The sequence below is a fragment of the Cyclopterus lumpus genome, chromosome 21 (assembly GCF_009769545.1).
Source record: "Cyclopterus lumpus isolate fCycLum1 chromosome 21, fCycLum1.pri, whole genome shotgun sequence".
Taxonomy (NCBI): Eukaryota; Metazoa; Chordata; class Actinopteri; order Perciformes; family Cyclopteridae; genus Cyclopterus; species Cyclopterus lumpus.
Genome location: NC_046986.1, coordinates 794,168 through 806,907, shown reverse-complemented (window position 1 = coordinate 806,907; position 12,740 = coordinate 794,168). Strand labels below are relative to the sequence as shown.

At 41.8% G+C, this 12,740-nt stretch overlaps 1 protein-coding gene across 1 annotated transcript in view; it reads left to right on the top strand.

Annotated features, from left to right (window-relative positions):
- The first annotated feature begins 2,009 nt into the window (after window positions 1–2,009).
- The window catches only part of neb (nebulin), a 108,339-nt gene continuing 97,608 nt past the window's right edge, over window positions 2,010–12,740 (top strand). Inside the window, exons 1-4 of the mRNA XM_034561701.1 lie at window positions 2,010–2,090; window positions 8,857–8,904; window positions 12,341–12,448; window positions 12,561–12,668. Coding sequence (XP_034417592.1) covers window positions 2,010–2,090; window positions 8,857–8,904; window positions 12,341–12,448; window positions 12,561–12,668 — 345 coding nt within the window. The remainder of the gene's footprint in view (window positions 2,091–8,856; window positions 8,905–12,340; window positions 12,449–12,560; window positions 12,669–12,740) is intronic.

Genomic DNA, 12,740 nt, shown 5'->3' with positions numbered 1-12,740 from the left:
TTCTCTACAATCTCTTCTCTTTAATCTCTTCTCTTTAATCTCTTCTCTTTAATCTCTTCTCTTTAATCTCTTCTCTACAATCTCTTCTCTTTAATCTCTTCTCTACAATCTCTTCTCTACAATCTCTTCTCTACAATCTCTTCTCTTTAATCTCTTCTCTTTAATCTCTTCTCTACAATCTCTTCTCTTTAATCTCTTCTCTACAATCTCTTCTCTACAATCTCTTCTCTTTAATCTCTTCTCTACCATCTCTTCTCTTCTCTACCATCTTTTATCTTTTTAATTCATCTCTACTTTGTCATGCTCTAAATGTATCATGTCAGACGTCCTTATCTTCAGTCCAAAGTTAATGTCAAGTGACTTATTATTCATAGACAGGCTTGGTGTTTAATCCAGGGGGCGTTGGTGGTTAGTCACACTGAACTTTGAGTCACATTGATATATAGATACTTTATTAATCCTGCAAGGAAATAGTTTTGTTACCGCAGCATTTATACAACTAAAGCAATATAAAAATGCACAATACATACACAACAATAGAATAGAATAATATTAAAATAACTAACAAAACAATAGTGTAAAGAAGTAAACAAACAAACAACAGTGTAATGCTGTTCTAGTTGATTCATGGCAGTAGGAATACTGGTAGCTTTTAATTTGTATTGCACAGTTAGTTTTTAGTTTGGATGTTGACCTGATTCCTGAGCGGACCGATCCATCTCAGGGTCAGCTAACGGATGACCTCAACAGATCGGCCTTCAGCTATCCTTCCATCACACCTGCTTCCAAAAGCTTTTACAGAAACATTTGTCCACACTGTCGTGCTACCGTTGTCTTCGGGGGTTGACCCTTATTCTCTCCTGCTTTCTGTGCCTTCCTCATAACCGAAGCGCTGATGCATCGGCCTCGACAGGTGCTTTTCTGAAAGGATCATTTGGGTATATTTAGATTTTGAAACCTGAGCGCGCCGGCCTGTGATTGGCCGCGTCGACCACATGATAACCTGGGTAGAAATCGCAGCTGTGAGCTGTCGCCCGGCGTTTCTCTGGAGGGAAGCTGTGGAAACTTTGGCGGCTTGGGAGACCTTTACACTTTATAGAACCGGTAAGCAAAGAAAAGGAGAAAACAACAACAACAAATATCCATGTTTTCTACACACTTGCATGGCTTTCCATCCGCTCGGACGTCTGTTATTTCCGTCCTCTGGATCCAGCTTGTTGAGGGATAAAGAGCAAGAAGGCTCTGCTGCACATTGAAGGAATAACCAAACAATCAAGAAGACTCCAGCGAGATCAAACCAGGCTCTTTACTTTGGATCTATCTGACATTCCAGCAGCGGTCTTCTCTCCCAGATCTCTCAACACCTGTCGAGCTATTTTGTCCTTTTATCTTTTGTTATTTTTACAGAGAAAATTGCATTTTGTTTCAAAGAGAGGGCAATCAAGTGCTAAAAAAGGTACTTAGTATGCCATCCTATATTTAACCTGCAGCCTCAGAAGGCATTGGCCCCGCCGTTCCCTAAACAGAGTCGACCAATCAGGCTGCGGCATTGGCTTACATGTCAAATAGCTGAAGCGCTGCTGGGCAGCTGTCGCCAACCTTCAGCTTCTCTGAGCTGTGTAGTGGCTGTCACATTCACGGGCCTGTTGTAATGCACTGTGTCTCACCTTCCTCCAATTCTCCCCATGAAACTACAGGTTACACCGTAGTCTGTGAGGCGGTCTTTTCTTTGTGTGGCTGTGTTGAGGATTGAGTCCGTTTGAGACCCCAGTGGATGGCAAGCGAGGCGTTTACTGTCAGGAAAATACTCTGGGAATTTTTCGCTGGTACACCACTTTTAGTTTAACGTCTGTGTAGTTTTCTAGCAGGCGTTTGCTGTGTATGATTTCCTATTTTTGAATCAAGGTAACTGGGTTCAACAGGGGGATGACTGGCCGCGATTCAGAGTTTAAATTATGAATAATAAATGTCGTCTGTGTTTTGTGCAGAAACTCTAAATCCGTCCCAAAATGACGGAAGTTGTGGAGGAATATGAGGAATATGAGGAATATGAGGAATATGAGGAGGAGGAGGAGGAGATTGTGGACGAGGTAAGTGGAAGTTTTCTCACTTTTATCTGTATATTACTTATAATTCCTTGATTATGTTGTATTGTTTCCAGCCTAAATCCAATATAGCAATGAGAAACGATTCAGTGGAGGTTAAATACAGGACCTGCAGGTCCAGGGACCCTATGAATAGTTAAGTTAGTGGCCCCCCTCCAGTCAGCAGTTCATGGAACCACATCTTCTGGTGGATCCGGTTTCAGACATACCCTCTGAGTCCTGGATTGCCTTTAACAGCAACTTTAATCCAAACTATTTCAAATTCAACAACATTTCCCTGGGACATTGTGTGTTGTGCTATAAAGGAAATCCTACCTATAATACATACCATAATACCAGTGACGTGATTTCACTACATGTCTTAGAGGCAGGCCATCAGATATCTCTCTAAGTTATCCATGAACTGTAATAGTTCCCAGATGACCACGGTCACCTCCCTTTGGAGCATAAACAGAATTCAGCAGCAGAAAGCCCCGTTTAGTCTTTCTGTGTTTGCTAATCTCCAGATGATCTAATCTCATATGCATGCATATATAATAGTGAGATTTCAGGATGTTTCTAGATCTTGTGTATGAAGTATTGTGTTTGACTCCCTGTCAGTGTCCAATGGAAGAGTGAAAGCAGAAGGCTAACAGCTTAATCTCATATTTCCTGGTGAAATAGGATTAAAGTTGGCCTTGTATACTTAACATGATATCTTATAGGGGAGTCGTCATTTCACTCCCATATAACATATCAACTGTTTCAAAAAGATTTACCATCTTTACTGCAAAGATGTAAATCGTTTGGGAGGCGGAGCAAACTGACACCCATCAACAAAGGCCATTACACTCTGATTTCACTTGCACTTTCATCTGCACTGAGGAGAACGGTTCTCTTGTTTGAAGTAAACTGGGGCGGCTTCGTATTCATCTACAGAATGGAGAGAAACATAGTGCTGCTCAGCTCCTGGAGAGGAGAGCATTTAGCTTCTATTGGCTAAGGATCCACTTTATACGTCATTATGATCACAAGTATTTTCTTCATAAAACTGGTAAATTAACTCTTAAGACATTTAGCATTTTATTTCATGTTATTTTATTATCAAGAGCTGCTCTCTCAGAAACCAGAAGTCTCAAACTTGTGATGTCATCAAGTATAAAGCTGCTTCATCGACAGTAGATTCTGGTAGGACGTATTTCTGGGGTCCAACAGGAAGTCACTGGTTCCCTCGAGCAGCCAATCAGATTCCTCTGTTGGAGGTTTAGGGTTCTTCCAGGTTTAGTTCATTAAGATAATCTTCACTAATGAACTTTAATAATGTTTGAAGTAAGAAGCTAACGTTAGTCTATAGAGGAACTCCACCACGGTCACATGACTTCATGTTAGTCTATAGAGGAACTCCACCACGGTCACATGACTTCATGTCTATAGAGGAACTCCACCACGGTCACATGACTTCATGTCTATAGAGGAACTCCATCACGGTCACATGACTTCATGTTAGTCTATAGAGGAACTCCATCACGGTCACATGACTTCATGTCTATAGAGGAACTCCATCACGGTCACATGACTTCATGTCTATAGAGGAACTCCACCACGGTCACATGACTTCATGTTAGTCTATAGAGGAACTCCATCACGGTCACATGACTTCATGTTAGTCTATAGAGGAACTCCATCACGGTCACATGACTTCATGTCTATAGAGGAACTCCATCACGGTCACATGACTTCATGTCTATAGAGGAACTCCACCACGGTCACATGACTTCATGTTAGTCTATAGAGGAACTCCATCACGGTCACATGACTTCATGTTAGTCTATAGAGGAACTCCATCACGGTCACATGACTTCATGTCTATAGAGGAACTCCATCACGGTCACATGACTTCATGTTAGTCTATAGAGGAACTCCATCACAGTCACATGACTTCATGTTAGTCTATAGAGGAACTCCATCACGGTCACATGACTTCATGTTAGTCTATAGAGGAACTCCATCACGGTCACATGACTTCATGTTAGTCTATAGAGGAACTCCATCACGGTCACATGACCTCATGTCTATAGAGGAACTCCATCACGGTCACATGACTTCATGTCTATAGAGGAACTCCACCACGGTCACATGACTTCATGTCTATAGAGGAACTCCATCACGGTCACATGACTTCATGTCTATAGAGGAACTCCATCACGGTCACATGACTTCATGTTAGTCTATAGAGGAACTCCATCACGGTCACATGACTTCATGTCTATAGAGGAACTCCATCACGGTCACATGACTTCATGTCTATAGAGGAACTCCACCACGGTCACATGACTTCATGTCTATAGAGGAACTCCATCACGGTCACATGACTTCATGTTAGTCTATAGAGGAACTCCATCACGGTCACATGACTTCATGTTAGTCTATAGAGGAACTCCATCACGGTCACATGACTTCATGTCTATAGAGGAACTCCATCACGGTCACATGACTTCATGTCTATAGAGGAACTCCACCACGGTCACATGACTTCATGTCTATAGAGGAACTCCATCACGGTCACATGACTTCATGTTAGTCTATAGAGGAACTCCACCACGGTCACATGACTTCATGTCTATAGAGGAACTCCACCACGGTCACATGACTTCATGTCTATAGAGGAACTCCATCACGGTCACATGACTTCATGTTAGTCTATAGAGGAACTCCATCACGGTCACATGACTTCATGTCTATAGAGGAACTCCATCACGGTCACATGACTTCATGTCTATAGAGGAACTCCATCACGGTCACATGACTTCATGTCTATAGAGGAACTCCATCACGGTCACATGACTTCATGTCTATAGAGGAACTCCACCACGGTCACATGACTTCATGTCTATAGAGGAACTCCATCACGGTCACATGACTTCATGTCTATAGAGGAACTCCATCACGGTCACATGACTTCATGTTAGTCTATAGAGGAACTCCATCACGGTCACATGACTTCTTGTTTATAGAGGAACTCCATCACGGTCACATGACTTCATGTTAGTCTATAGAGGAACTCCATCACGGTCACATGACTTCATGTCTATAGAGGAACTCCATCACGGTCACATGACTTCATGTCTATAGAGGAACTCCATCACGGTCACATGACTTCATGTTAGTCTATAGAGGAACTCCATCACAGTCACATGACTTCATGTTAGTCTATAGAGGAACTCCATCACGGTCACATGACTTCATGTTAGTCTATAGAGGAACTCCATCACGGTCACATGACTTCATGTTAGTCTATAGAGGAACTCCATCACGGTCACATGACTTCATGTTAGTCTATAGAGGAACTCCATCACGGTCACATGACTTCATGTCTATAGAGGAACTCCATCACGGTCACATGACTTCATGTCTATAGAGGAACTCCATCACGGTCACATGACTTCATGTTAGTCTATAGAGGAACTCCATCACAGTCACATGACTTCATGTTAGTCTATAGAGGAACTCCATCACAGTCACATGACTTCATGTCTATAGAGGAACTCCATCACAGTCACATGACTTCATGTTAGTCTATAGAGGAACTCCATCACGGTCACATGACTTCATGTTAGTCTATAGAGGAACTCCATCACAGTCACATGACTTCATGTTAGTCTATAGAGGAACTCCATCACGGTCACATGACTTCATGTTAGTCTATAGAGGAACTCCACCACGGTCACATGACTTCATGTCCATAGAGGAACTCCATCACAGTCACATGACTTCATGTTAGTCTATAGAGGAACTCCATCACGGTCACATGACTTCATGTCTATAGAGGAACTCCATCACGGTCACATGACTTCATGTCCATAGAGGAACTCCATCACAGTCACATGACTTCATGTCTATAGAGGAACTCCATCACAGTCACATGACTTCATGTCTATAGAGGAACTCCATCACAGTCACATGACTTCATGTTAGTCTATAGAGGAACTCCATCACGGTCACATGACTTCATGTCTATAGAGGAACTCCACCACGGTCACATGACTTCATGTCTATAGAGGAACTCCATCACAGTCACATGACTTCATGTCTATAGAGGAACTCCATCACGGTCACATGACTTCATGTCTATAGAGGAACTCCACCACGGTCACATGACTTCATGTCTATAGAGGAACTCCATCACAGTCACATGACTTCATGTTAGTCTATAGAGGAACTCCATCACGGTCACATGACTTCATGTTAGTCTATAGAGGAACTCCATCACGGTCACATGACTTCATGTCCATAGAGGAACTCCATCACAGTCACATGACTTCATGTTAGTCTATAGAGGAACTCCATCACGGTCACATGACTTCATGTCTATAGAGGAACTCCATCACGGTCACATGACTTCATGTCCATAGAGGAACTCCATCACAGTCACATGACTTCATGTCTATAGAGGAACTCCATCACAGTCACATGACTTCATGTTAGTCTATAGAGGAACTCCATCACGGTCACATGACTTCATGTCTATAGAGGAACTCCATCACGGTCACATGACTTCATGTCTATAGAGGAACTCCATCACGGTCACATGACTTCATGTCTATAGAGGAACTCCATCACAGTCACATGACTTCATGTCTATAGAGGAACTCCATCACGGTCACATGACTTCATGTCTATAGAGGAACTCCATCACAGTCACATGACTTCATGTTAGTCTATAGAGGAACTCCATCACGGTCACATGACTTCATGTCTATAGAGGAACTCCATCACAGTCACATGACTTCATGTCTATAGAGGAACTCCATCACGGTCACATGACTTCATGTCTATAGAGGAACTCCATCACAGTCACATGACTTCATGTTAGTCTATAGAGGAACTCCATCACGGTCACATGACTTCATGTTAGTCTATAGAGGAACTCCATCACGGTCACATGACTTCATGTCTATAGAGGAACTCCACCACGGTCACATGACTTCATGTCCATAGAGGAACTCCATCACAGTCACATGACTTCATGTCTATAGAGGAACTCCATCACAGTCACATGACTTCATGTTAGTCTATAGAGGAACTCCATCACGGTCACATGACTTCATGTCTATAGAGGAACTCCATCACGGTCACATGACTTCATGTTAGTCTATAGAGGAACTCCATCACGGTCACATGACTTCATGTCTATAGAGGAACTCCATCACGGTCACATGACTTCATGTCTATAGAGGAACTCCATCACGGTCACATGACTTCATGTCCATAGAGGAACTCCATCACAGTCACATGACTTCATGTCTATAGAGGAACTCCATCACAGTCACATGACTTCATGTTAGTCTATAGAGGAACTCCATCACGGTCACATGACTTCATGTCTATAGAGGAACTCCATCACGGTCACATGACTTCATGTCTATAGAGGAACTCCATCACGGTCACATGACTTCATGTCTATAGAGGAACTCCATCACGGTCACATGACTTCATGTCTATAGAGGAACTCCACCACGGTCACATGACTTCATGTCTATAGAGGAACTCCATCACGGTCACATGACTTCATGTCTATAGAGGAACTCCATCACGGTCACATGACTTCATGTCTATAGAGGAACTCCACCACGGTCACATGACTTCATGTCTATAGAGGAACTCCATCACGGTCACATGACTTCATGTTAGTCTATAGAGGAACTCCATCACGGTCACATGACTTCATGTCTATAGAGGAACTCCATCACGGTCACATGACTTCATGTCTATAGAGGAACTCCACCACGGTCACATGACTTCATGTCTATAGAGGAAAGGTGGAGAGAGAGAGAGAGAGGGAGAGAGATGAAGAGAGAGATGGAGGCAGATGAGAGCTGTCAATCACAGTCTGATGGGGGCGTGTTTCATTCACACTGTGGTTCTCTCCAGTCTGCTAGATGCACATATTGAAGCCTCTTACACATGTACATGCAAAGAAGTGATTGACATGTTCTTTCTCGCAGCTCTGGTTTATTCTAGATTTGAAGTTCTTGTTTTGGTCAGCAGTCTCCAAATGTTCAACCTTACCGGACTGTAAATACTTCCTGAGTGGAGGGGGGGGGGCTGTAAGTGAGACGGGCTATTCATGGACCAGCCTGTGTTACTGTAGGTTTAGAAATAGACTTCAAATAACAGATCAAAGTGTTTCATCTCTCACTTCGAGTGGTGTCCAACCATGTACAGGTGTTGGACCACATCCCCAACACGCTAGAGGTGAATGGAGCTTCATCCGTGGCGCTCGCAGCGCATTTACAATATTCAACAGAAACATCTCGTTCCAGAAACACTTAAATGTCCCTCTGGATGGTCCACTGAAACCAGAGAAACATGAAATGTGTTCTCTGGTTTATTCAGAGTTGTTGCTGTGAGCAGCTTCACTGTATTAGAGTGAAGGCAGGAAATGTATTAAAGGTAAAGTAGAACCTTTAAATCATCAGGAGATCACGGAGCCGTCTCAAAGCGTAATGGATTGTTTGTGTCGCTCTGAGCGGCCACAGGGTTCCAGTCTCAAGGCGTCCCGATTAGACTAGTCATTCACCAGTTCATTCCTCGCTCTGCGTTGGACAGAACAGCCTTTGATGTCTCAGGAAGTTTTAATGGAGCGCCAGAGCTGCAGAAAAAACACCCTCAATCTGAGTCCCATGAAAAGAACCCCGTGCTGTTCCTCCCATGACGTGTGCTGCTCCATGTGAAACCTCAGTGTGTCCTATATTTGTAATATGTCGAGCAGGTGAGAACGACGACTGTCACTGAGCACAAGAGTTCTCAGGCCCTGCAGGTAAAGCACCTCCCAAGAGACAACAGTTCAAACCACATTCACATCACTGACTACCATCATAGTGTATTTGAATTCTCATACTGGTAATTAATTTGAATCTTTTTGTAATGCATTATAATGTGATTATAAGTTACTTGAAAGTTTATTAATTATGATCACTTAGAATAAATTAGAATCACATTATAATGATTTATGACGGATTATAATTTGTTACAACTATAGGAATTATAATACACTGTGAAAAAATATTTCTTAAAAATGTATGAAGTAATATTATACTTACATCCTACTTATTGTACCAGGCCCAATGATACTGCAGAGTTTACAACGTGCACATGACACATTAAAGAACGAGTATTCCTTTAAGCAGAAGATTAACTAAAATATAAAGTGATTGAAAAATGTTATGTTATATTATTGTTATGTTATAATGGATACTGAGAATTGATCATGCATTATGTGTGTTATACCAACTTTCTATTTTAACCGTGGCTGCTTTTTTGGGGCTCATTTAATTGCGTCCTGTGATCTCATGTGATTCCATGTGACTTCATGTGATTCCATGTGATTTCATGTGATTCCATGTAATTCCATGTGATTCCATGTGACTTCATGTGATTCCATGTGATTTCATGTGATCTCATGTGATTCCATGTGACTTCATGTGATTCCATGTAATTCCATGTGATTCCATGTGACTTCATGTGATTGTATGTGACTTCATGTGATCCCATGTGACTTCATGTGATTGCATGTGATTTCATGTTATTGCATGTGATCCCATGTGACTTCATGTGATTCCATGTGATTTCATGTTATTGCATGTGATTCCATGTGACTTCATGTGATTCCATGTAACTTCATGTGATTTCATGTGATTCCATGTGATTGCATGTGATTCCATGTGACTGCATGTGATTCCATGTGACTTCATGTGATTTCATGTTATTGCATGTGATTCCATGTAATTCCATGTGATTGCATGTAATTCCATGTGACTTCATGTGATTGCATGTGACTTCATGTGATTCCATGTGATTCCATGTAATTGCATGTGACTTCATGTGATTCCATGTGACTTCATGTGATTCCATGTAATTGCACGTGACTTCATGTGACTTCATGTGATTCCATGTGACTTCATGTGATTCCATGTAATTGCACGTGACTTCATGTGACTTCATGTGATTGCATGTGACTTCATGTGATTCCATGTGATTGCACGTGACTTCATGTGACTTCATGTGACTTCATGTAATTGCATGTGACTTCATGTGATTCCATGTAATTGCACGTGACTTCATGTGATTCCATGTAATTGCACGTGACTTCATGTGACTTCATGTGACTTCATGTAATTGCATGTGACTTCATGTGATTCCATGTGATTGCATGTGACTTCATGTGACTTCATGTGATTCCATGTAATTGCATGTGACTTCATGTGATTCCATGTAATTGCATGTGACTTCATGTGATTCCATGTAATTGCACGTGACTTCATGTGACTTCATGTGATTGCATGTGACTTCATGTGACTTCATGTGATTCCATGTAATTGCATGTGACTTCATGTGATTCCATGTAATTGCATGTGACTTCATGTGATTCCATGTAATTGCATGTGACTTCATGTGATTCCATGTGACTTCATGTGATTCCATGTAATTGCATGTGACTTCATGTGACTTCATTTGACTTCATGTGATTCCATGTAATTGCACGTGACTTCATGTGACTTCATGTGATTGCATGTGACTGCATGTGACTTCATGTGATTGCATGTGACTTCATGTGATTCCATGTGACTTCATGTGATTCCATGTGACTTCATGTAATTGCATGTGACTTCATGTGATTCCATGTGATTGCATGTGACTTCATGTGACTTCATGTGATTCCATGTAATTGCATGTGACTTCATGTGATTCCATGTAATTGCATGTGACTTCATGTGATTCCATGTAATTGCATGTGACTTCATGTGATTCCATGTAATTGCATGTGACTTCATGTGATTCCATGTAATTGCACGTGACTTCATGTGACTTCATGTGATTGCATGTGACTTCATGTGACTTCATGTGATTCCATGTAATTGCATGTGACTTCATGTGATTCCATGTAATTGCATGTGACTTCATGTGATTCCATGTAATTGCATGTGACTTCATGTGATTCCATGTGACTTCATGTGATTCCATGTAATTGCATGTGACTTCATGTGACTTCATTTGACTTCATGTGATTCCATGTAATTGCACGTGACTTCATGTGACTTCATGTGATTGCATGTGACTGCATGTGACTTCATGTGATTGCATGTGACTTCATGTGATTCCATGTGACTTCATGTGATTCCATGTGACTTCATGTAATTGCATGTGACTTCATGTGATTCCATGTGACTTCATGTGATTCCATGTAATTGCACGTGACTTCATGTGACTTCATGTGATTGCATGTGACTGCATGTGACTTCATGTGATTGCATGTGACTTCATGTGATTCCATGTGACTTCATGTGATTCCATGTGACTTCATGTAATTCCATGTGACTTCATGTGATTCCATGTAATTGCATGTGACTTCATGTGATTGCATGTGACTTCATGTGACTTCATGTGATTCCATGTGACTTCATGTGATTGCATGTGACTGCATGTGACTTCATGTGATTGCATGTGACTTCATGTGACTTCATGTGATTCCATGTGACTTCATGTGATTCCATGTGACTTCATGTGATTCCATGTGACTTCATGTAATTGCATGTGACTTCATGTGATTCCATGTAATTGCATGTGACTTCATGTGATTCCATGTGATTGCATGTGATTCCATGTGATTCCATGTGATTTCATGTTATTGCATGTGATTCCATGTGATTCCATGTGATTTCATGTTATTGCATGTGATTCCATGTAATTGCATGTGATTCCATGTAATTGCATGTGACTTCATGTGATTCCATGTAATTGCATGCGACTGCATGTGATTTCATGTGATTCCATGTGATCTCATGTGATTCCATGTGACTGTATGTGATTCCATGTGACTTCATGTTATTGCATGTGAATTCATGTGGTTGCATGGGGTGCACAGAGCTCATAGATCTCGTGCTTGTACCCGTATATTCAGCGCTTTACTACCTTTTTTACTCGCTGTGTTTGTCCTCCAGTCAACTTGTATTATTCGTGTCTGTCACTGAGTTATTAGCCCTTTAAAGTCTTGAAATTAAGTTATTAGAGTAATAGGTAGGTATTGTTTACGCTTCACCGGATCAGATTGTTATTTAATCAACAAATTCACATTACTATTGCAAAATGCCTGAACTGGATTGTTTGGTTGTCCGGTCCTCGTCTGTTTGTGACCTCCTTGTTTAAGTGCCTCTGCAGTGAGTCGGGGGCTGATTGTGTTTTGTGTCCTCCTCCAGTCCGGCTTGCCCACCAGGAAGGTCAGGAAGAAGGTCAAGGTGGACACCTCTAAGTTCATGACCCCGTACCTGGCTCACAGCCAGAAGATGATGGAGCAGTACAGTCATGTGAGCAACAAGTCTGGGTCAACATCAATGCTTAACTCTACTTCCTGTTTCTATAAATCAGATGCTCTTTTTTACTGTGTTTAAGTTTTGAGTGTTGGGCTGTTCTCGACAGAATAAATACCGGCATGCATACGACATGTCCAGAGGGAAGCCTCCTACCATCATCACGGATTCCCCTGAAATGATTCGCATCAGGAAGGCCCAGGAGCAGCTCAGCGAGGTACCACATGATCCCCATAATCCCTCAAATAAGGATGCCTGATGTTCAAGTGGAGGGTTCAGAAGTTTATTC